This window comes from Plectropomus leopardus, chromosome 13 (assembly GCF_008729295.1).
Source record: "Plectropomus leopardus isolate mb chromosome 13, YSFRI_Pleo_2.0, whole genome shotgun sequence".
NCBI classification, from domain to species: Eukaryota; Metazoa; Chordata; class Actinopteri; order Perciformes; family Serranidae; genus Plectropomus; species Plectropomus leopardus.
In genome coordinates this window covers 9,976,297-10,001,304 of record NC_056475.1, presented here as the reverse complement: position 1 = coordinate 10,001,304, position 25,008 = coordinate 9,976,297, and the positions used below count along the sequence as shown (strand labels likewise).

General features: G+C 40.6%; 1 protein-coding gene and 1 long non-coding RNA gene across 5 annotated transcripts in view; both read left to right on the top strand.

Annotated features, from left to right (window-relative positions):
* Nucleotides 1-22,182, top strand: part of nsd1b (nuclear receptor binding SET domain protein 1b) — a 28,367-nt gene extending 6,185 nt beyond the window's left edge. For all 4 annotated transcript variants that reach the window (XM_042498739.1, XM_042498740.1, XM_042498737.1 and 1 more), the window contains 22 exons: nt 497-638; nt 1,908-2,080; nt 2,308-5,509; nt 6,667-6,779; nt 6,953-7,208; nt 8,650-8,750; nt 9,284-9,326; nt 9,661-9,887; nt 10,729-10,866; nt 12,152-12,275; nt 13,195-13,395; nt 13,482-13,661; nt 14,224-14,380; nt 14,600-14,805; nt 14,898-15,010; nt 15,168-15,314; nt 16,018-16,140; nt 16,276-16,392; nt 17,567-17,708; nt 18,222-18,328; nt 18,660-18,861; nt 19,831-22,182. In XM_042498739.1, coding sequence (XP_042354673.1) covers nt 497-638; nt 1,908-2,080; nt 2,308-5,509; nt 6,667-6,779; nt 6,953-7,208; nt 8,650-8,750; nt 9,284-9,326; nt 9,661-9,887; nt 10,729-10,866; nt 12,152-12,275; nt 13,195-13,395; nt 13,482-13,661; nt 14,224-14,380; nt 14,600-14,805; nt 14,898-15,010; nt 15,168-15,314; nt 16,018-16,140; nt 16,276-16,392; nt 17,567-17,708; nt 18,222-18,328; nt 18,660-18,861; nt 19,831-20,537 — 6,921 coding nt within the window. In that variant the 3' untranslated portion in view covers nt 20,538-22,182. The remainder of the gene's footprint in view (nt 1-496; nt 639-1,907; nt 2,081-2,307; nt 5,510-6,666; nt 6,780-6,952; nt 7,209-8,649; nt 8,751-9,283; nt 9,327-9,660; nt 9,888-10,728; nt 10,867-12,151; nt 12,276-13,194; nt 13,396-13,481; nt 13,662-14,223; nt 14,381-14,599; nt 14,806-14,897; nt 15,011-15,167; nt 15,315-16,017; nt 16,141-16,275; nt 16,393-17,566; nt 17,709-18,221; nt 18,329-18,659; nt 18,862-19,830) is intronic.
* A 1,319-nt stretch (nt 22,183-23,501) lies between these two features.
* Nucleotides 23,502-24,725, top strand: LOC121952570. The gene is made up of 3 exons (XR_006106454.1): nt 23,502-23,644; nt 23,735-23,819; nt 24,626-24,725. It is a non-coding gene; the product is annotated as an uncharacterized LOC121952570 (long non-coding RNA).
* The last annotated feature ends 283 nt before the right edge of the window (nt 24,726-25,008 follow it).

The window sequence follows — 25,008 nt, the reverse complement described above, 5'->3', positions numbered from 1 at the left end:
AAACAAAGTAGTATTTGTATAGTTTTGCTCCCACTGTAAGTGTTCTTCAATTTAATGTGACGTGTGAGTTGAGTATGGTGTATTTGACAGAGTTTGCAGTTCAGCGTGTTGAGATGCCACCAAAATTGTTGGAAGTATGGCTTTACTGCACATCTGTGGCATATGGTGGCATTTTATGCAGCTGCAATCTTCCATTCATATGAGTATCGAATGAAGTAGAGAAATAAAGGTATAGAGGACTCTATTGGCATCTATATCACTTAAAAGGGACTGGTATTGTATTTTTCACCCTGCTATGCCTCGTCTTCCTCTTTCATATTTTCTTAACTGTTGAATCAAATGTAAAATACAGAATACAGTGGGTCACAGCGGAAATTAAAATGAAATAACAGGAGCTACCAACACACCGGCAGCTCTGACACAGAATATTTGTTGAGAACACAAAACATATTGACTGATCACAGTTTTTTTTTCTCTACTGTTATGTTTTCAACAGCCGAACAGCCTCAAGAAAAAGTCTGTGCCGCCTGTGAAGTTTTTAGAAGGTGAAGTCATTTGGGCAAAGTTCAACCGAAGACCATGGTGGCCCTGTAAGGTGACCGTTGACCCTGTGCAGGGAATCTATCACAGAGTGAAAGGTGGGCCTGAGACATTGTTTACTTCATGTGATTGTGTAGACTTATGCATCTTCATGCATACCTCACGTGTTGGTTTCAAAATTAGGTGCTGTTTGGATTCTTTTGTCAATAAGTCAACCAAAAACATCCAAGGCACACCGTTTTGAAAAAGTTAAAAAGCCTATAATAAATGGGCTTAACGCCTACACATTTCAACTCACAGTCCTCATCCAGGCAATAACAAGTCTAACCTCTCCCTCCTTTTTTGTTAATTGTATAAGGGTTGTTTTCAGTTGTTGGATATGCTATAGATTGTTTTGGTCAGCAGTTAATTGACATCCCCAGCTGGTAATAGCAGAACATGAAGGATGATTAATAATGCATCAAAGAGCTGATAAGATTATCTGAGATAAAAGGGCATAATATAGGTAGTGTGCTGAAAAAATATCCATAAATGTATAGTTAATATGTCGTGAAATGTTTCATTTCTTACCATTGGCACGACAAAATGCCAGAGTAGGTCAGTTTAACAAGTGGAAGGAACCATAGAAGAGAAATTTAGAATAAAAGTTTCCCATTGTCTCATATTAGTATCAAAAACTACAAAGTACACCAGTGTATCTCCTCTATCATCAATAACCATCCTTCCAGAAAGCAGTTACATTGAACATGTGCACCCACTGACATGTCCACTGAGTACATCATGCTTTCATACTATAAAGTCTTTTTGCACTGGATTTTTTCCTTTACAACTGTGGATACCTATAGTTAAAAGGGAAAGTTCAGCCTTAAATCAAAAGTAGATGTTATTATTCTTACCCGTAATGCTTTTTATCAATCTAAATTGATCTTGTGTGAGTTACCGACTTTTGGAGATATCGGCCGTAGAGATGTCTATCTTCTCTCCAATATAATGGAACTAGATGGCGCTTTGCTTTCGTGCTCAAAGCGCCAAAATATGTTTGAAGCACTCAACAGCAATGTGTCTTTCCAGAAATTACAGCCAGTTTGACAAGTTTCATTATGATTGTTAGAAGGCAGACACCTTTACAGCCGATGCCTTTAGGGATGCCTTTTCAGCTGATGATTAATATTTTGGCTATGTGACTTGTCATGCTGAAAATTTGGACACTAGTATGCACATTTGACTTTATTTATGTAGAGTTACGAGTTCTTGCATTTTTAAAGCTCCCGTTGCTTAGCTGACTTACAGGTATACTTCCTGTGCAGGATAATTAAGCTTGAATCTGCATCACATTAGATCAAGGTTTATTTTTGTTGTCATCTTAGAGCCCAGTGACCGGCCGTGTCGGCTCTACCATGTCAGGACCTTTGGGGAGCCTGTGGAGCTAACCTGGGTGGAGGACAAGGCAACTCACAGTTTCCACGGAGGCTTTGAATTTGAACAGCTCCCCCTACTGCGCCGGAGGGGGAAGCAAAGGGAGCAGAACTACAAATACACTGTAATTACTGTTTTATGAATTATGAGTTTCTATTTGCATTCCCCAGTAAAAAAGATTATCTAAATTGTCACTTTGCTGGGTGATTAGCATGTTAGACAATAAAAGAAAGTTTGCTGACTCCCTTAGGTATAACTTAATTTACAATGGTGATCCTGAACAAGTTTTTCTGTAAACTGGTGTGTTGTGTGTGCAAAGATTAAGCAGTATTTTTCTTTATCATTCTGCAGATTGCAAAGCGTTATCAGGACTCTTGGAAATCCAGTGTGGCAGAAGCTGAATTTGTTCTACAAGAGAGACCCAAAGTAGCTTCCTCTTTTCCTTCGTCCATAGATGATACCTCCCAAGAAAGTTCCACACCGGAAATAGAGGACAAGGCCCATCAAACCTTTCCTAACCCCTCTTCACCACTTCCTGAGACATTGCACTTGACCAATGGATCCATATCATCCCCAACTACAGCTCCAGTTAAGCCAAGCACTTTAAGGAAATCTACTTGCAAGAAGAACTTAAGTAAATCAAAGGATATGAGTAGCAAAAACTCTAAAAAGACATTGCATAATAGCCTCGACCAATCAGATAGAGACAATGGAGAGTGCCCATATTCTGACCTCGACTCAGTCCCTAAGATTTTATGTCCTAAAGCACTTGAACGTCAATCTAAGCTAGTTCCAACTCAGCCATCTGTTACAGTTGTCAAAGAGGTGAAGAAGCAGCCAGAGATTCAGAGTGGTCTTTGGTTTAGTAAATCAGGCAAAGACAGACGACCCAAAACGACCAGTCCGATGCCAGACCGCACTCTCTTTAGTAAGGTGCCCTGTAAGAAGAAGACCTCATCTGTTGTAAGTAAAAAGACACTGGTTCCTTGTGCCTCCTCCTCCAGTGGTGGGCTCAGTGACCAGTTAGGGTTGTCAGAGAAGCATAAGACTCTGGTTCCTGCTGAAACAAATCTGTCATCTGAGCAGTCAGGACATTCAAAGTGTAAAAACACACTGGTTGCTAACAGGCCTTTTGGTACAACTGACTCGCCCACTGACCAGTCAGGATTGTCAGACAAGCATAAAACTCTGGTTCCTGCTGAAACAAACCTGTCACGAGAACAATCAGGACATACAAAGCCTAAAAATACCCCGGGTGCAAATAAGCCATTTGGTGCAACTGGCAGTCCCACTGACCAGTCAGAATCGTTGGAGAAGTCCTTGGTCTCTGTTGAGACTGATGTGCCCTCTGAAAAGTGTGGATATCCAAAGGGTAGACAGACTGCCAGCAATACAACAGACACTGCTGCTGGCTCACTGATTGACCAGTTAGGCAGCTCAGATGTTAAAAAGACCTCAGAGCCAAGCCCAGTCACAGTCAATGACCAATCCAAGTTGACTGTAAAGAGCATCAGTCGAACTGTGCATTCTGACCCGATAGCTGCTAAAAAGGTCCATGCAACTGACAGGATTTCTGACCAAGCAGAGGAAAAAGAAACTAAGAAGAGTCCAGCATCCACTTTAGATATTGACACATTAGCAAGGCTAGAAAAGCAAAGAAGTCTGGTCTCTAAGTGTAGGCTGCCCTTTGTCAAATTAATACGCAAGGACATAAAGGGTAAGAAGTTCCTTAACTCCAGTGTAACCCCTAGTCCCAAGGACCAACCTAGATGTACAAAGAATGAAGAAACACCAGACAGTGATGTGACTAAATTGTCCTCTAAACAATCAGATCGATTGGACAGCAAGGCAAGTGTCTCCATAGATCAGCTAGTCAGTTCAGAATCCATAAAGGTCTCAGTTAAGAAGTTAAAAGCAAGCGGTGGGAGTGGCGTTCTTCGTCTCTCGTCAGAATCAGCACAAGGTAAAAGTATTGTTGCCACCAGTGTGGCAAGTGTGTCTGATAAGTTAGATAGCCCAGAAGCAGAAAGGGTTTTAAATGTAAGCCAGGAAAATGTGACTCACTCATCCTCTAACCAATTGGACCAGTCAGAAGGTAAGAAGACTCCTCCATCCAGTGAAACAAGCGTGTCCTCTGAAGAATCAGGCAACCCACAGCAAAACATTACTCCTGCTGCTTGTGCTGCTCTTAATACAACCCCTGTAACTCCTATCCAACAGCCTTCCTCCCAGCATGAGAATTTAGTCTGTAGGAAAGCTCATGTGCCCGAAAGCCTGTCTTCTGTGAAAGCCAAGAAAGTTGTCCACAAGTCAAAGCAGGTTCCAGATGAAGTAAAGAAAGTCCTACTCCATGAGCAGCCTGCCCACCTCCCAGCTAGCAGTCGACTGATGACCAGGGCCCTGAAGGCCATGCAGGAGGCAGAACAGAAGAAGCGTGAAAAAACCCGAAAGGAGGCTGAGCAGAAAGAACCCTTAAACCTGCACAGAAACGCTAAGGACATAGTGTGCAACTCTGTGCGTAAGTCCAAATTGGACTTTTCCACTAAAGTGAAATCTCATAAATCTCATTGTAATGAAAATGGCGAGTGTGATCAGGACACATTTTCTAGCTGTAGGACTCCGTCTTTGACGTTTTCTGATTCAGTTGACTTTGAAGTTGATGTCAAGAGCGAAGATGAAGACCTCTCACTATCCTCAACTCCACCAATGGACTTCATACCACTTACTTCAAGGGTAAAGGCAAAGAAGGAAGATCATTCCTCTGACTTACACTCCTCTTCCTCGCCTCCCTCACCATTTTCTTTTATGAATGCCTTTAAAAACCTGGAGGAGGTGTCCTTCCAGTCCTTGACAAATGAGGGTGATGGTAAACCCGTCTCTTTCAAACCAGACACAAACTACAAGTTCAGCACTTTTCTCATGATGCTGAAGGATTTGCATGACACTAGAGAGCGAGATGGGACCCCCTTAGAACTGGAAATTGGGCCACCAAGTGCACATGTTAAGGAGGAACCCTTAGTGATGCCTGGGGAAGCTACATTTGCAGGTCAAGACCAACAAATTGAACACGTTAGCATTTCAAATTCAAGACCAGATAAGACTGAAATCAAATACAATGAAGAGATTACAAGTCAGACATCTAAGAGGCCCTATAACAGAAGGAGCAGCTCCACTGGGGTGAGAAAGAAAGTCAACCGCAAAGTGCCTTGTCGTCCTGCCAGGTCTGGACCTGGTTTCCCAGGACTGGAATCTTTGCCAGCAGTGGACTCTTCATCAGAGGTAGATTTCTCATCAAGAGTCCAGTCCCTGTTTGGCATACAGACAAGCAGCTGGGAGAGGCAGGGTGGAGGTGGTGAAGGAATGGTTGGTGAGGAGGAAGAGGAGGATAGGTGGAGCCGAGTAACTGAGAATCTACAGAACACGGTGCCTTTGGAGCAGAGGGGGTGCGACACTACACTGTGTCTGGAACAGCCGAATGGCCTTGTCACGGACTGCACTGGGACTACCAGAAGCTTGATGCACAATGCTGGAGAAAGTGACAAGGCTCCAAAAGGTAAGGGCCATCTACTTCAGAGTTAATCCAAAATATTTAGGCACAGTCTGACCCAAATCCTGGATGTATTCTGTTGCTTGAAGGGCCCTGACACACCAAGGCAACGGTCAACCACCGGTCAATGTTGGGCCATCCGTGAGCATCTGTCACTGTATTTTTTGGTACACTGGCACTGGTCAGTCCTTGTTGGCTGTTAATCGGCCAATTGTGCATGTTGAAGCAAAACCTTTTGGCTGAGACAAGTGACCTGAGGAGATGCAACAGTCGGACTTTGACACCACTTGTTCTCAGTTTGGTGTGTCTGGACCTTAAAATCAACTGGAAGTTGTAGTTATTATAGTTTGCCCCGATGATTTGCATGAAAAAATACATACGGATTTCTCAGATTCACAGCTTCGTGAAGTCTGAACACAGAAATGATATACATATATTTAGATCCACTGAACAATAGAGTTCCACAGATCAGTTTTCTTCAATATAAGAAGATCATTGTAAATCTATGGGCTATTACAAAAAGGACCCTCTGATGGCTAATTCAACATACTTTTAAAGTTGGCAGTTTGCCAAAATTAAAAAAAAGAAAAAAATCAAAACACTACTGTTAAAATGTTTGGAATTGCCTTACACAAAAATTAAACTTAGTAAAAGTAATGGATGAGACACCGTGACTTCACCCATTGGTTTGTTGGCCCCTGTTTTGAACAATCAAGTTTGGCCCTCGGCATCTTGGTTTTTTGGTAGAAGTTGGATGAGAGGAGCAGCAAAGGATGGATCTGACTGCAGTGACACTTTGCAGACATCTTATCACTCAAACCGACCCTGCCCTAAATAATGCGTAATTTCAAGCCTTAACAAAATATAAACCTGCTTTATATAAAATTTTACTCCCCCATACAGTTGTCAAGAAGGGGTAAATTAACTGTAGAGACCTAACCGTGCTTTGTACCAGGCATAATGGGCCAGCCTCAAGTGGCCATACAAGATACTGCAGTTTTTTCACTACTGCAAGCTAATGACAGGAAGCGACCCCAGAACGTATAGCACTGTGCTTGTCTATAGAGAAGCGGCAGGCTGTCTAGTTCAAGTGCACACAGTGAGAAGCTTTAAATTTTCTGTTTCTCTATGTAAAACACGTTATAAACTATTTATCTTTTCAGCTCATAAGCGAATAAGAAAACCAAGCAAGAGGCTGATTGAGTGGACTGAAGAGTATGATCAGATTTTCTCCACCAGGAAGAAAACCAAAAAGCCTCTCCAGTCGATTGGAAAGGTAAAAATCATACAAAGTAAGATCTTTTGTAACTTATTAAATTATACGTCATATACGTTATACTATAAAGTAGATATGCACAGTACTATGGCACTAAGCATCACTTGTTTGCAGCTACACATGAAGCTCGTATCACTGATTGACAAGAAAATCATGAGATTTTGTTTTCGCAGGCCTCTCAGCCCGTTACGTCCATGCCCGAACCCCCAGGATCGGACAGCAGTTCACAAGACCACCCGTCCTTGAACCTGCTTCCCGAAATACAGACACCACCTCCTGAGGAAAGTGCTGCAACAACGCCTTCTGAGCTACAAATTCCCAGCACTGAAAACACAACTACCCAAGATGCACCGGTGCTATCCATCGACACACTAACCCCTCCTCCTGAAGCTGACCCCTCGCTGTCAGAGGGCCTCGGCAAAGACAACGGTGAGGAAGTGCTCATGTGTCTTTCTTTGAAACATTTAAATGCTTTCAAAAATAGTTTTCTGTCAGCCAAAGTTGTCTTCTCTTTAAAGGTCAATACACTACACCAACAAAAAAATGTAGATACTTGAACAAAGACTTGTGGTCAGCACTCCAGTTGCTGGATGGGGTTAACTCTCAAAATCTTCCATACAAAACTGGAAAAAACATTTTTTATGGACCAGACTTTGAAAAAGTTATAAGTGTTATAATTATATGTTATAAATAGAAGTCCCAGAGAAAAGTTTGAGCAGCGCACACATCCAAAAGTGATAAAGGCTAGGTGCTGGACAAAGCAAAAACAGATATCAAAGAAAAGAAAAGTCTGCACACTACTAAATGCTCCCATGAAAGTTAATTTGATCAAATAAACTTTCATGTATGTACATTTTTACAGTTATTAAGAGGAAAAGTAGCAATTGGGACATTTGTAAAACCAGAACCATGATTTATGTTTGCATGAAAAATAATGAAAAATTATTATCAAAAAAGTTATCAATAATATCTAACAACTAATTGATCAACTGATTGTTCGCACATTTCCATGTTTTGTGTGCAAAATTGTAATTTGTGTTGTGACTAATGTTATAAAATAAATGTAATGGGGTAAAATCACAGTAAAAAGTACATTTAATTATTTACATTCCACTTCTTATCCTCACGCTTTAAAATTTAGCCCTATTGCAACTAGGAGGCAAACCACGAAAAACATCCCCAGGACAAAAATACACATATGTATAGGGTATCCACCTACTTAACAGTGGTGGGAAAAATTTTTCCAAACTTTTAGGTACATAAAGGTACCAATACAATTTAGAGATACTCTGTATAAAGCAAATGTCTTGCATTTAAAATTGTACTTGAGTAAAACTAACTAAGTATTATCTGCCAAATTTGATGTAGTACTATGGAATAGAATTAATTAGCATTAATAGTATTACATGTAAAAGTACTTGTTCTGCAAAAAAAGTTCTTTATGACCAATATATTTTAACGTATTACATTATTATTATTAGTAGTAGTATTAATGGTATTAGTATGCTGATGCTTCAGTATGTTAGAAGCATTTTACGGTTGTTAACAGATAAATCTGAGGGTTCTTGAGATGATTAATAAAAGGGAAAAGAAAGACAAATTAAAATTGTTACAGCACAAAATATTTTTGTGACTGTAATCTTTGCTGTTTTTGTGAAATTTTGGATGATTTTACCTCTCTGGTCCTCAAACAGTTATTTAAACAAAACTTTCAGAGAAATTTAGAGGGGGTTCATTAAGTGGAACAAACGACATCTCGTGGTCCCTTTAGGATATTGTTTTTTTTGTGTGGGGTCACAAGCCAATAAGTCTGGGAACCTCTGGTAAATTATTCAACAAGGAGTCTTTTTATGTAACATTTGATTTTCAGGAAACGCTGCTGTACTGGAGAAGAAGAGGAAGAGGAAACCAACTCAAAAGATCCTGGAGTACTGTCTGGAGGCAGAGGCTGCAACAGGCCCCAAGAAGAAGGTAAATATATTTATAGTGAGTACATGTCTATATCTGTGTGTGTGTGTGTGTGTGTGTGTGTGTGTGTGTATATTTATACTGTCAGATATCCCTTTACAATCCAGTGCAGAGCAATAGTGCAGGTCTGCAATAAGCTCAAAAAGTTCTGTTTTTTTTTCAAGGATGTGTGTGTTGTATTGGATTATTTTAGAATTGTTTATAAAGTCAATAAAATATGAAGAGTATCTATATATCCCTGTAATGCTGTTCAGGGTAACAGCTACACTGACTGCAGCCTCCAAAATTACCATAATTAATTAAATCCAATCAATAATTGACCACAAAAAAAAATATTCAGCTCAGTCTGCAGCTGTGTAAAAACAACATGGAGAAATAGAATATCATGTTTGACAAAGGCAATATTCAGGACCGGTGAAGATAAGAGAAAAGGAAAATAATTTACCACAATATCATAAATTAGAAAGTTTCTGAAGGATGCTTTTATGCTGTCATCATAACATGAAAAGGTTTTGATAATGTTTCTCTCGTTGCAGGTCAAAACACTGAAGAATAATTCAAATCCTGCACCTCATTCAGGTCAGTGGATCACCTTACAACAGTGTTTATTTCTACATACATACATAATAATAATTAATAATGCATAATAATTATGTACCTTGCTGTTTTTAATTGTGTACATTTTTGTGTAAACATGTGTTCCAACTTTCAAAAGTTAAATTAAAAAAAATTATAATAAATCTTCTCATGAGACAAATATGATCTAAAATGACCCAGAATCTAAGTGGAAATAAATATTTTAAATGGACGTTTTCTTGCATAGTTGTGACTTAAATAAATAATTTTACTGAGCCGCTTTCAGTTGCGATAGCTAACACGCCTCTCTCATGATTAACACGTTTCTTACACCCAGATTCTGGACCGTCACCTGTAAAATCAAAGAGTAAGCAGCTCACAGCAGTCAGCTCCACACCGACAACCACAGAGGTTTCCACCTGTGCACCCACGGATCCCTCTCCCAGCTCTCCTGTACCATCCACTCCAACACCGGCCCCGCCAGAACCCGCCCGGGTGGAAACACCGTCAACAGACGTAGATGCTCGTCAAACAGAGGACAAAAAGGACACAGCAGAATCAGAGGTCAGCCGTCTTTACTTTTGGTCAAGGTTTTGAATGCAGTACATTACATTTTCAGTACGTTACATTATCATCGTTTCTCAAGAAATCATATTTCGTGACGTTATTATGTTTAAGGTTACACACAAACACACAAGTCACAGAATTGTTCTTACTACAAACCAGTGTTGCCAGATGTACAGTAATTATCGTATTTGTAGAATAATTTTGTACGACGTACGATCAATAATTCCAAATAGCTATAATGTACAATAATTTGACCATTGTGACACTTAAAATAAGCACCTAGTTTTGATTACACGTCTCATATTAAGTCATTTCCTGGCTCTTACATCTGTGTTTACGCATCACCTCTCACATGATCTCCTTCCAGCCAAACGTGTTTGGTATGGACCATGATGATAGGAATATCATGTTCAGGTCACGTTAGTCGTTTTTTTTTCGTAAACACTCAGCTGCCTACTACATCAGCATGCTGGTAAAAAAAACTGACGTCAGCTGTGGGCTGAGCCGTGTAGACTGAGAAACAGCTTCTCTCTAAGGCAGTGGGTATGGGTAGATTTTTAAATGTGTCAATAAGTTGTTTAAATACTTATTTACAAAAGTTATACATTTAACCTATTTGTTCTTGTGATTGTGACTGGCGTATGATTGATTTTGTCAAAATACAGTAATTTTGAGCCTCTGGAACGACAGTTTATCATTTCCAATCTGTTGCTTTAAAACTAAAACAGCAACATCTCACTCTCTCCTCCTGCTGAAAGTAATTGTCTGAGACCTAACAAATAACTCGCAGTCCTCTTGAGCCCTGATTTATCACTCACTTCTTCCTTTCTCTCTGAAGGGTGACCCGTCCAGCTTGGATCACAGTTTCTCCTCCATGAAGGACGATTTTTCGCTGTGTGACGATCCACTTCTACCCTCGCGGAAGATCATAGGGGACCGAGGAGGTCCTGCCTCCATGAAGGAGAATATATGTCAGGTGAGCTTCCCAACGAGATCCTGTTCACATTCATATTTTTCCATGTTTTAAGGGCACATTTCCTCATTACAACAAATCAAATTACTCCATCTTAATAAGACAATTCCTTCTCATATTACAGAACCTTGTTGTTATCACACAAAACCAGCAAATTTTGATTTAATGCAAAAATGGTTTCTCATATAAGATGATGAATTCACATGTTGTTATGACAAGAAAGTGATCCAGTCCAGAGATTGCAGCCCAGAGCAATCATATCATGATTGATGTACACAAGTGGCAGGATGTTTTTATGTATTGAATCAGGGCAATGACTTGTTACTGATTCATGCAGTGTTGGCTACTGTTATTTGATCTTCCACCTCCGCCACCCCTCCATCTGCGCCCGGACCAAAGACTGAACACTGAGTTTGTCATTACATATCCAACAAATCTAGTTTTATTAATAGCAAAAAGTTCATGCATGGACTAAAAAGACAAAAAAACGTTATTGAGACTTTTTTCCACCTGATGTCGGCTGTGTCTTCTCTTTACACACTGACTGGATTATTTTCCTAATTTTAACATACATAAGTTCCTTGTTATGACAACATGTCATACTGTGGGTATAATTACACAAAGTTAAACATTTCCATCTCTGCAGGCTTCCATTTAAAATAACTGACATCCTGCTGCTTCCTGCCATTGTAGCTGCCGTCTTAAGTGCCGAACCTCTTTCTGCAGACTGTTTAAGGTTCCACAGGCCTAAAATAGGAATAAACAGTTTGCTACTAAACACACTAAAATATATCCTTCCACTTTCTCAATATTATATCAACCCTTTGAAATCTTGATTTCTTTCAGAAACACTAGTAGAGGGCAATGAAAATTACCCAAAAAAAATTACCCAAAAATTTGCAAGAAATCAGTAAAAAGTGCAAGAAATTTGCCAGAAAAACAGCAAAAAAGAGAGAGAAAAGAAAGTTAAAAAAAAAAAAATTACCTGGAAAAAATGCTTAAAAAATCTAACAATTCTGTAACATAATTTTTTAAGTGTTATTCTGATAATTAGAAATATATTTTTGTAGAAAAAAATCCCTAGCTTTTAAAAAATACTACTTATTTTGTGCAATTTGTGAACATTTCTTACCAGGTTGCCTTTTTCCTCATGTTTAATAAAAAAAGAAAAAGGAAAAAAAATCAAACCAATAAGCTCAGACTTCAGAGGTTTGAATACTTTTCACAGCTGCTCCGAATCCCTCGTATTGTATCGTGTCTTTAAAGCAGGTTGTGTTTTGTTTCTCAGGTGTGTGAGAAGACAGGGGAGCTGCTGCTGTGTGAGGGTCAGTGCTGTGGAGCTTTCCACCTGGCCTGCATCTCTCTGGCTGAGGCCCCTAAAGGGAAGTTTGTCTGTCCAGAGTGCAAATCAGGTGCGTCTGTGTTAACAGGTGTTTTCTGAAAAACAAATCCAGCTGAAAAAAAAACAGATGCATTCAACATCATAAAGCTATGTTTCAGTAAGGCCAAAAGTCTGTTACTGACTTAAAGAACCAAAAAGTTACCTTTGCTCACTATGTAAAAAGAAAAAATCACACTGGCAAACAGAACTAAGGATGTTCCTATTGACTGATTTCACAGACATTTAAACAGCTGTTTAAACTTAGACTCATAGACCAGTCTAAAAGAAAGACTCACTCAGAAACACTCAGAAAACAGTCAAAATTAAGCACAAATTAAATAATCTGTAGTGTAAATACTGTAAGAAAAATGTTGCCTATTTGAAAGCCATTTGAAATTATCAATCCCAACTTTCAATAACTACAATATAAGTAAATGTAAGTTAGCAAGTAGCATTTATTTAAAATAATAGTCCTGAAGAAAATACATCTTTAATAAATGGACCTGATTACAATTCTATTTTCACTGGGTGAATGCAATTTATATAATAAGTTTAACAGACTAGTTTTTCTGCATTATTAATAAAAAGTGACAATGAACTTGTCTTGTATCAACATGTATACTCATTGTGCTTGTGTGATTGATCGCCCTTTCAATATATGTACATTGCAATTATTTAAGCTTACTGTTACACTACTGTTTTTAATGGATTTATTTCTTATTGTATTTTGACTGTTTGTTGCAGAAAGCCTGTAGGTTATTTATTGTCATTGTTTGTGTCTTTATTTTATTTTTATTTAGATTTATTGGTTAGCAGGTTAGTTTGGGTTGTATTTCTGTTATTATAGATCTTTTGATATAAATATAATTGCAAAAAATATACTTGATAGATGTAAACATTCACCCCTAGAGGCACAATAGTTTATGATTTATACTTTTTATTTTCTTCAGGCATCCACACGTGCTTTGTCTGTAAGAAGCGCAGTGAGGACGTGCGGCGCTGCATGATTCCTGTGTGTGGGAAGTTTTACCACGGCGAGTGTATCGCCAACTTTGCCCCGACCGCACCTGTGAACCGAGGCTTTCGCTGCTCCATCCATGTCTGTCTCACCTGCTTCATCACCAACCCCAACAGCTCGTCCATCTCTAAAGGTAAACCACTGGACACTCAGAATATTTTACTGTAACAACCTGTAATGCACCTTTCACGCTCCGTCTCTCTCCTTTTTTGTCTGTAGGTCGTCTGGTTCGGTGTGTGCGCTGCCCGATAGCCTATCACGCTACAGACCTTTGCATGGCAGCAGGCAGCGTCATCCTCTCCAACAACAGCATCATATGTCCCAACCACTTCACCCCCCGCCGTGGTGTCAAGAACCACGAACATGTGAACGTCAGCTGGTGCTTCGTCTGCACCGAAGGTACAACTTCAAAGTGAACAGCTTGTAAACTTTCAGCCTGAAGCCAGAAATATGAATAATCAGGCACTTTGGGAAATATGTTTATTTGCTTCTTTGCAAAGATGAATGCAGTCTCATGTCTGCACGATAACCGTGTCACCGTGCAGAAGGTGAGGTAGCCGTAGATGCAAGCTTCCTTATTTACAGTGATACAGTCGGTAGATATAACTCAGTAGAAAAGAAAATAGTTCCTACGTGAAACTATTCACAAAAATTTGTGGATTATCTTCAGTAACTGGGTCATGATTCCTGGAAAGAGAAATTGCTTTCAAGTTTTGTACACCCTGCCCCACTGGTCACTTGTTGCCTGCAGCTTAATTGGCCGTCTTGACGTTGGCCACACCCCCTCATCACGCTGTCAGCTTGTTCCTCATTGCAGGTATCCCAGCATGCTTAGTGCAGGGAATCAGTTGCTTCCAATGCACAATGAATGATAGCAAATTTCTTGTTACATTTAATCATGTAAAGTGGGAATGTTCGGTAAATCTGTTAAAACAGTGCAGTTCCTCCTCCCGTCCTGCAGGGGGCAGTCTGCTGTGCTGTGAGTCCTGTCCTGCTGCGTTCCACCGAGAGTGTCTGAACATGGAAATGCCGAAAGGCAGCTGGTACTGCAACGACTGCAAGGCGGGGAAGAAACCTCGATACAAGGACATCCTCTGGGTGAAGGTTGGGCGGTACAGGTCAGTTTATTATTTTCAACAAAACTCATTCACATTACAATAAGGTTTTTTTTTTGTATATTTAGCCTGTGCCCTGACGTTTAATTCAGCACAGACACAATACAGACATAAATCTGGCATGGAAAATAAAAAAATACTTTTTAAAAATTTTATTAAATTGTTAATATGTTGAACATTGCTTTTCCTTTTGTGTGTTTTTATCTCTCCTGCTCCATGAAGGTGGTGGCCAGCGGAGGTCAGCCATCCCAAAACAATCCCAGAGAACATTCAGAGGATGCGGCACGACGTTGGGGAGTTTCCCGTCCATTTCTTCGGCTCCAACGACTACCTGTGGACCTACCAGGCCAGAGTCTTTCCTTATATGGACGTGGACGCCAACAGCAAAGAGAAAATGGGGAAAGGTGTTGATGCCACCTACAAGAAAGGTATCCAGTGCGTTCAGGCAAAGTTGTGTTTTTGATTATGTCGTCTGTTTGTGATGATGACCGAGTTTCTGATTGTTGATCTTTCTTCTCAGCTTTGGAGGAGGCGGCTGTTCGATTCCGTGAGCTGCAGGCGGAGAAGGAGCTCCGGCAGCTTCAGGAGGACAGGAAGAACGACAGGAAGCCTCCGCCATACAAACATATCAAGGTGAGGGAGAAAACTTGGGGCCTGACTTCACTTATTCTAAAGGTTTCATAAAAGTGAAGCATTGGTGTCTGTTTTAGCTAATTTATGGTATTTATTTTATTGATTATTTATCATTCTGCTGCTGAGTGGAGTTAATGTTTCTCTCTGACTCATTCAGGTGAATCGACCGATAGGAAAAGTTCAGATCGTTACAGCTGACCTGTCAGAGATCCCGCGCTGCAACTGTAAGGCGACAGATGAGAGTCCGTGTGGGATGGACTCGGAGTGCATCAACCGCATGCTGCTGTACGAATGTCACCCACAGGTACAATAAACACCTCCGTCACACACAAGTTTTAGAGACGTTTTATAAATTTGTAGATGTTATAGAAAAACTCCACAGAAAAGCAAGAGCAAATGACTCTTTGTGTCGAGGTGTCGCCCACTACTCAAAACTTTAGCTAAATTCAGTAACAAGAACTGGGATTGTTCGACTTCGTGTTAGTTTGTTTTTTCTACATCTCCCTTCATGTAACAGTTTGGGAAAGTCTAATATGCACAAATATTTAGAATAATGTGGTAATCTTATCTGCATCAAATCCTCAATGTTATTTTCAGATCTTAGTTTTTTTGAGTAACAGACATGTACATTATATATACACATACATACATTAATAACCAGAGTGAACGTTCATTCTCAACCCTGGAAAGAGTCGCTGGACAAAATACTGAAGGCTCACACAAGCTGAGAGAACAGTAAATAATACAATACAATCACATTGTGTTGCAGTACCATCAAGAACTAGTTCCTGGAGGTATTCAAAGGGTCTACCCTAAATCTTAAAATCTTTTTAACTGTTCCATATATGGACTACTAGAGACACAACAAGAGATTTCAGAGCTGAAAACAGCCACTTGCTGCAGCTGAAAACAGCACAGATGAGAGTGCTGGAAGTGAACCAAAACCAGCTGAAGTTGTGGTCGGTAAAACCTAAACAATGAGCTCAAAGACGCTGCCATGTTTACAGGTTTGCCCAGCGGGCGAGCGCTGCCTCAACCAGGCGTTCACAAAGCGTCAGTATAGCCAGGTGGAAATCTTCAGGACGCTGTCTCGAGGCTGGGGGCTCCGCTGTGTCCACGACATCAAGAAGGTAACCGCACTACGATTATTTATGTTGCTGTAACTGCTGTATCACTGCAGAGCTGCTGTCAGGAGCCGTGTTTGCTGTTCAGTGGGACTGAGTCAGGAAAAAATAATGGCTGTTCGCTGTGTTTTATTCTCTCAGGGTCAGTTTGTGAGCGAGTACGTCGGGGAGGTGATCGATGAGGAGGAGTGCAGGTCCAGGATCAGACACGCCCAGGAGAACGACATCTGTAACTTCTACATGCTGACTCTGGATAAGGTATAACTCCAGATTCAGAGTGTGTTTGAGGTTTCCACAGCAACTGTGTCCCAGGTACCACAGTACCTACTGTTGCCAAAAACTAGGGATGTTACTAACGTAGCAGATAGTAGATGGGTTTCCATTAGATTTATGCAAAAATTAAGCAATATATGTCAATAAAACACAATTGTGTGATGAGTGCATTTCCATTGAGTGATTTTAGGCAACTTCTCATCTGGCAATAACATTCAAGGAAGCATGGCGATGGATGTCCAAAATATTGCAGCTACCACACTAGCCACCATTCTTTCCAATCAAAGGCAACGTAAGCGTGGCACGCGGGCGAAAATGAAAAGGCAAGCCCCTTATACATGGGAGCGTCCACTTCTGAGGGGTTTTTGGGAGGTGATAGTCCACAATTTCACAGAGGAATTATGGATTCAAAAATTCAGGATGATCCTCTTCATTTTGCAGTTATGTGATGCAATAAAACCTCTTGTAGCGCCCGCTACATCATGAGGGAGCCAGTTCCTGCCGACACTTAGTTGTACACCATGTGACCTATAAAAGCGCGGGAAAAAATTCCATTGCAGTTTTGCGAAATATGGCTTTTTTGTAATTGCCTGAAGTACTACGTCATGCAAGCGTAAAAAACTTTTTTGCAGTAACTGACGTGTTTCCGTTAGGCATATTTTTTATTCGCAATTTCAATTTGTGCAGTTTGAGGGTTATCTGAAACCCGCCTGTTGTTGTGTTCTACCTTTTCTGCTTTGATCTCTGCATTAACACGATAGTAACCTCCTCAAGTGTCGCCATGTCTGTTGTTTACATCCCACATATTCAGTAGTTTTATAGGCCTGAGTTCTCTCGTGTGCCGTCTAGAGGTCCTTAAGTAAGAAAATGCTCATGATGCAGCGGGACGCAGGATTAACCAGCGACTATATCTCCGGCCTTAATTGACTCGTCAACTAATCACATGCATCCCTATTGTTCTACCAAAACAATACCACCGGTCTTTGCACTAATTATCTTCAATAATTATGAATTTGTACTGAGTTCACTGTCTACATTATGATCAAACTCAACCGAAAATTGTCTGTTCAACAAAAACACACATGCTTCAATGAAAAACTGTGTGTGTGTGTGTGTGTGTGTGTGTGTGTGTGTGTGTGTGTGTGTGTGTGTGTGTTAGGACCGAATCATCGATGCCGGGCCAAAGGGGAACGAAGCTCGCTTTATGAACCACTGCTGTCAGCCTAACTGTGAGACACAGAAGTGGACGGTGAGCGGAGACACCCGGGTGGGACTGTTTGCCCTTGTTGACATCGCTGCAGGTACGCCGCTTCAAACTTTGAACTTTTTAACTATTATCTGCTTCAGGAATCAACCTCACCACGAAATCAGATCCAATCTTTGGTCAGCAAAGAAAATTGACCATTGTAGTCGAGAAAACACAAAAAAGGGGCGCTAAATACATTCATAAATATTTAAAAAACTATTTTTTTTGGTTTATCATTATGCATATTGTGTGAAGGCTGATTGTAAAAAAACAACTTTATTTTCAAGGACGAGTTTGCATTTTTTAAGTCTGTCTTAAAACAATACTTTCATGCTTATATTTAGATTAAATGTGTTATTACTCACTGTAATTGTTCCTCCTGTCCAGTGAAATAATCTCTTCCTCCAGTGATTCGATTGTAACATGATCAGAAATATAATCTGCAGTCCATGAAGCAGGTTTTTTGACGACTTGATCAAACCCCTTTTCCAAAGGGGGGATGACTAACTGAAGCTAAATTGAGGCCTAAACGTTGCAGACTCTCAGTTGTTTGTGTGTTTTTGTTCAGGCACAGAGCTCACCTTTAACTACAACCTGGAGTGTTTGGGAAACGGGAAGACGGTCTGTAAATGTGGAGCACCAAACTGCAGCGGCTTCCTCGGTGTCCGACCAAAGGTGAGTTACACCAGAAGAATGTGTGTGTTGTAGGGCTGGACCCAAATATTCAGCTATTTGAGTATTTGTTAATTGGGTTGGTATTCGGTTTTCAGTTTAGGCATTCAGATTTTTAAAAAATATTTTTTCACCTTTTTTTCTTTTTGCAGAGGATGAATGCTATGTCAGTGTTTGTGATCCTGTTGCTTCTCAGCACATAAAGGAACACTTCATCCTTCAGTTTATCACAAACAGTCCGAATCATCGCTGATTCAGTCGATGACTGACAGATCACAGCATAAAGTCATCTAAGAAGAGGCATTATTAAAATTTGCTCTCTTCTCCAAATCAGAACAACCCTCCGTCTGAAGACAAAGGTCGCAAGCTGAAGAGGAGGGGTCACGGCAAGAGGAAGAACAAGCAGGTGGTGACCAAAGAGCGAGAGGACGAGTGTTTCAGCTGCGGAGACGGAGGACAGATGGTTTCCTGTAAGAGACCCGGCTGTCCCAAAGTTTACCACGCTGACTGTCTCAACCTCACCAAGAGGCCTGCAGGTCAGTGGCTCCACATTTAATCAAATAACCCACGTTTTTGTCTGGTTAAATCTGTGGTGTTGGATGTTACATGCTGCATGTTGTTTTTAAGTGGATTTTCAATTTGCAATAAAAATGAAAGTGCAGAAAATTTGCAAAAACAACTTAAATTATTGCAAAACAAAAGTTTTTTTCACTTGTTTTTTTTCATTGCTAAAAGCAACATCGAAACCGACATGGAGAACAAGTCATGATATACATGACCAATTAGGGTTTGACTGGCGTTTTTTAATAAAACCATCTAACTGTGCCCTCTTCTGCTGAAATAGGATTATGGCATCCGATTGGAGATTTAGTTCAAGCTACTGCTTAAAAACTGCTACTGCTAAACTAACTTCTAATGTTCTCACTATAGTTGTGGATGAAAATAATAAATGAAATGATAAATCAGTATTTTCTGAAAATTCAGTTAAAATTTGAACTATATTTGGATGGAAACCTGACCAGAGAGAGAAAAAAAGGGCGAAAAACCTCATAACCCTTGTGCCTTTTATTTCTTTTAATTTACAGAATTCACAAGACAACATGAGTGTATCTTGTCCGTGTAGGACGTACAACAGGACACAAGAGATTAGCAAAGAAAGAAAGACAGTAATTTATTGGGTTTAACCCTTTGAAACCTGAGAAAATTGCCAATGAAAAACGTAACAAGAAATGACCCCAAAATGAGCACGTGATTAGAAAAAAAGTTAGAAATATTACGTGGAAAAATAACATAAACTTAGAAGAAAGGAAATAAACAGATGGATGACCTAGAGCTGTCATGCAAATTGGAGTTGGGGTCCCAAACCCCCGTCAGTCATGTGATCAGCTGCCCACATCTGAGAGAGACAGTGAGAGAGTTTGAAGTCTGATGTCTCCGGGGGACAAAGGAGTTTCTGAGGTGCTGTTGTACTGTCCATTACATTCTTGTCTGTATTTTCATCGTAGGTCGTTGGGAATGTCCGTGGCACCAGTGCGATATATGTGGTAAAGATGCCGCGTCCTTCTGCGAGATGTGCCCGAGCTCCTACTGCAGCCAGCACCGCGACGGCCTGCTCTTCATCTCCAAGCTGGATGGCAAACTGTGCTGCAGCGAACACGACCCGTGTGGACCTGAACCGCTGGAGCCAGGTGAGATCCGGGAGTACACACCAGAGACCAGAGCCCTACCCCCGGGACTCGGCATGGCCGTCATCCCCTCTGCTGCTACTAACACCACCGCCAGTCAGAGCCCGACCGCCAGGAAAGTCCAGGAGATCAGTGCTGGCGCTGGCACGTGTGCCTCCGAGTCGCTTCCTGCTTTTTCCATCCCGGTACCCATCACTATCCCCGTAGCCGCACCAGCGTCCTCACCTCCGCCCAGCAGCTCCGACGCTCCCAGCAGCCCACCGGTGTATGACCTCCCGCACTACTCGCCCATCTCCTCGTATGAGGAGGAGAGGGATGTCTTAGAGGACGATGAGGACGAGGAGCTGCTGGAGGAAGTGGAGGAGGACTCAGAGGAGGACGGGGAGGTGGGGAGGCAGAAATCAGATCACGAGGAGGATGGAGAGGTGATGGAGTACCTGGAGATCAAAGAGGACGAGGAGGAGGAAGAGGAGGAAGAGGAGGAGGAGGAGGAGGAGGAGGAAGAGGAAGAAGAAGAAGAGGAGTGACACACAGTGGATTATTATTTTCAGTGGCACAGAACAACTGCTGCACATGAGCAGTCACTACAGCGAGGAAGATTAACCAATCACAAGCAGCCCAGTCTGTCACTGTTTGTATCCAGAGAGCAGGTGGACGCACGGAGGCATTTCTTAGGACAAAACTAAATCAACACAAATAAATTCATAAATCAAATAAATAAACACTGTAAAGAACCATAGATACACAGACAGAGATATTATTTATTTAGTATTTATTTAGTTATGTCCTATGAATCGCTCCTCGGCTCATGACGCAGTGACTTTGCACACACTGGCGCTGACTGCACCTAGATATGGGAGATCTGACACCGAAAATTATCTGGAACTTCTACACACAGTAGAACTTGGGATTTGTAAACATATTTCACTACTTGTTTTCTCACCTGCTGGTTTGTTTTGGTATTTCTTCTCACTAGTATTTGAGCAAAAGAAAAAAAAAAGCTTAATGTAGTTGGAGACTGTTATTGTATCTGCAGAGCCGGTGTGTACTGTAGGTGTTTCGTGCTAGAAAAGACTGCACTGTAGCTTCCTGTCAAGGTAGGGGGAACTCTTCGGTCTTCGGTAAACGAACTGGATTTGGTAATGTTTGAATCAGATGGTGGCCACGTTTTAAAAAGCACCACAACATTTCATTATTGAACTTTGCTCCAAATTATGGCTGCAGTCAACAGCAGAAAATTCTGGTTGACTGAAGTTCAGCCTTGTCTTTAACAAATCAGTTTATTGGTCAAAAAGTTGACTAAATTGGTCACAGTGTGCCCACAGTGTGGTAGCGTTTTGTGGCCACCAAAGGGTTTTTTCTCAAGGCCAGTATATTTTTGTTTCTTTTCAACAGGAGCGCTGCATATCTACACTTTACCAAGAATTCCAGCAGATTGAGAGGTGCTATTTGAGTGTTTATTTTGCACTGACTGCTGCATGTTTGACATTTTTTCTGGTTGCCAAGAGTTGAAAAATGTTCAGTTTTGGATAAAACGCTGTGGCTGCTACTCTGTTACTTTTTACCAAGCCATCTAATCACAGTGGAAAGAAAAGAAACCATTAACAGTAACAACAGAGGAGAAATTAAAACACAAAGGCCCCCAGGAACGCAGCTCAGTCTGACTTCCAAATTTTCCAGTGGCTAGTCACTATACTGCAGCAAAGACAGCAGCTCAAAAATGATTTCCCCCATAGACCACCACCATAAAAGAAACGTTTGTGAAACTGCAAACAAGGGGAATTATAAACTTTTGAACCATGGAGGTTGTAAATTTGTGAAACTTTCCTTAAGCTAAAAAAATCAAAGTTTAAATCAGTGATGTCATCACAACGTAAAGTCTATCAGCCGAGCCGGAGCATGTGGGCGGAGCCAGTGGCGCTAACACTACTGTACATATTTGGTCGGCTGCATACCGCAAAAGTAAACCCAGAAGCTGGAATTTTTTTCACCTATAAACCAAATTAGCAATTCTAATGAATTGAATAGGCACCTTCATGGTGCCCTGTATCTAGTTATGATTATACATCCGTGGCTCATCTTCTCTCCCTACGTGCTGTTTGCCTTTATTTGATAGGACAGCTTAAGCGTGAAGCGGGGAGAGAGAGGGGAAAACATACAGCAAAGGGCCAAAGCCAGAAATGAACCCACGGCCGCTGCTGCGAGGACATAGCCTCTGTACCTGCTCTACCAACTGAGCTACTGGGGGCCCCTGCTGTCATTTTTTCCTCCCTGAATATTCAGGATCAAAGCATCCAGGTGCAATCAAAATGTCTTAGCTAAACAAAAAAATGCTGCACCTTCAAAGTGCTCTGGCTCTCCCAGCTGGGATTTTTAGAAAAGCACCAGGCATCTTCAGCTGGGAAAAACACACTTTGATGGCGCACAGTCTTATGAAAGTAACATCAGTGACTGTCTGACCAATGAGAGCGTACAAAGCAACCAGTGGACCACAGTGTGTCAGCCCCAATGAAACGTGACCAGCTGCTCCTGGACTTAAACTTGTTATTTGTGGTCACTTTTTTCAATCGGTTCAATGATGTATGATCAGGATTTGGCCACAGGAGTCATTTACGATGGTCTCGGTTCCATCTCCAGGTCTTCTTGATGCCTCAGATCATTTGATGGTGCTGGTGATCAAACTGTCTAAGTTGAAATGTGCAAGTGCCACATGGCTGGTTATCAGCTGTAGCCTCAACATGAGTTCACACAACAAGCGACTGACAGCTAGTATTAGAAAGTCTCTCAATTTGATCATTTCATGCCAAAAAAAGGATTTCAAACTGTCAAGGATTCAGGCTAAGAAAAGTCCTCATGCCTCAGAGAACGTGTTTTTACCATCATTAGACACTGAAGCTCTTTCATAGGTTATTTAGCAGCTCCATAAGAGGACAGATTGGATCCTGAAGCTCATATCCTTTAGTCTGGCGCTGGTGGTCTGAATGCAGAGATAGTTTGCCCCAGTGTGAATGCTGTGCTCTGTAGTCATTATTTATAAACTGTTCTGTGACGCACAAACAATGACGATGAGGAGAGTCAGAGGGGCGTCAGCTCCTCGTTCCTCCCTCGTCTTATTTCTCCATCAAGGGGTAACAGATGTCTTCGATGGGATGCTTGAAACGACGGACTCCTGCTCTGATGCTTGCACTTCAGTATGTGTTTTTGCCACACGTGTTTTTCGCTCTGTCTTCAAGCTTAATATTGTCTGTGTGTTATCTGCCAATGCCTTAGAGTGTATTTCTTTGGAGATATTTTTAAGGAATGGTTTGGCGCCTGTGAGAGCCAAGTGTCCCTACTAATGCCTTTTTACAGTTGCCCAACAAGCAATGTTTCATTCCAGTGTAATTATGACCTGTTAGATCTCAACCATTGACCTGTTAAAACGGCTATATAAATATATAAGAAAAAGAAGTTATAAAATAAGCTTTTTAGTGGCCTTGTTTTTTTTTCTTTCTTTTACTGATGTTTAAAAGGCTACATAGAAAATGTGAATTATTTTGATGACAACAGGAACTTTGTAAACGAGGTCTCTGGTGTAAATCCGCCTGTGTTGTGATCTGTCCAGAGTCAAGAAAGTTCTTCACACCGACACCAAGTAAGTCCTGTTTTTCGTTACTTTATTTTTTAATCCACACTTGTTTTAAACTTAAAATACTGTAAATGACTTGATGGATTTGTTTTGCAGCAACATGAAGATGGAGGTAGTGAGAACAACACTGCTGAAAATGTCCAGGAGACAAAATGATTTTCAAAAAATAAACAGAAAACAGGTAAGTTTGCACATATTTTCTTTCCCACTTGTTTTAAGAAGAGACACATTTTGTGCTCCTTTTAAAACAGCCTATATTTTAAATTTCTGCCATTTTTTCCAAAGCCCATTCTAAGTTTCTAGATTAATTACTACTAATACTATTTTTAATACAGGGTTTCTGCTCTGTTCACCAAGTTAATTTTAAGCCTGTTCACACCTGGTTTTATAATACATTTTGGGTGATCCGATCAACAGTGGACAGCTCTGCGTCTGTTTACACCGGGCATTAGAAAGCGTCTCCACCGGTGTATTGAGTGACCACTTGAGATCCGATCTCAGTTAAAGTTCAGAAAAAGATATCTGTTTTTATTATGATTATTTTAATTTAATTTTATTTATTTCTTTATTGCAATTTTCTAGTAATTTTCTTGTAACTTTTTTGTTATTTCCTCATTAATGGATAGATCATCAAATTGAAGGAAGAATTCATTTAATGACACAGTATGTGATTTTGGAGAAAAATGATTGTTGAGTCATCGCAGGTCGTCAAATACCGATGCTTCGGGTTGGTGGTTCAATCGTCAAACCAACCCAAGATCGTCGATATTTTACAATCTGTGAATGAGATTCAACAATCAGCAAACTTTCTCCAGAATTACATAATGCACCTTTCAATTATTTTAGGTTTTTAGTTTAAATCAATATTTGCTCATTATTAAACGATTAGTGTGTAAATTGGATTTAAGGCCTTTTTTGAGGGATCTGAATCCACTTTTTAAGACCTGCATATTTCCTGATATATGACTTTGTTTATTTATTTTCCAGTGGCATGAAGATAATAAATTTTAACATGTCAGAGAATCTCAAAAGATGCCAACAAGGACAGTTTTTGAAAATGCTCACAACCTGGAAGGAAGCTGGAAACCCACAGGTGTGTTATATTTAAAAAAGGTTTGCAGTGTAGAGCACAGGTGATGGGCGAAGTGTTCAAACCACAGTATGTAGGATTTTACAGTAAAGAACTCACAGGTGACTTTTTCTTGTGTGTCAATTAGTTTAATTCCAGTGAGTTTTGCAATTTAAAGGATTTCACTTATTATAATGTTCATTTTTGAGACACAATTTTCATTTTTTTTTGTTTCAGGGTGGTGATGGTCAGCATGTGATGATACCACTGAGGTAAGATGTTTTAAACCAGTAGAATTATC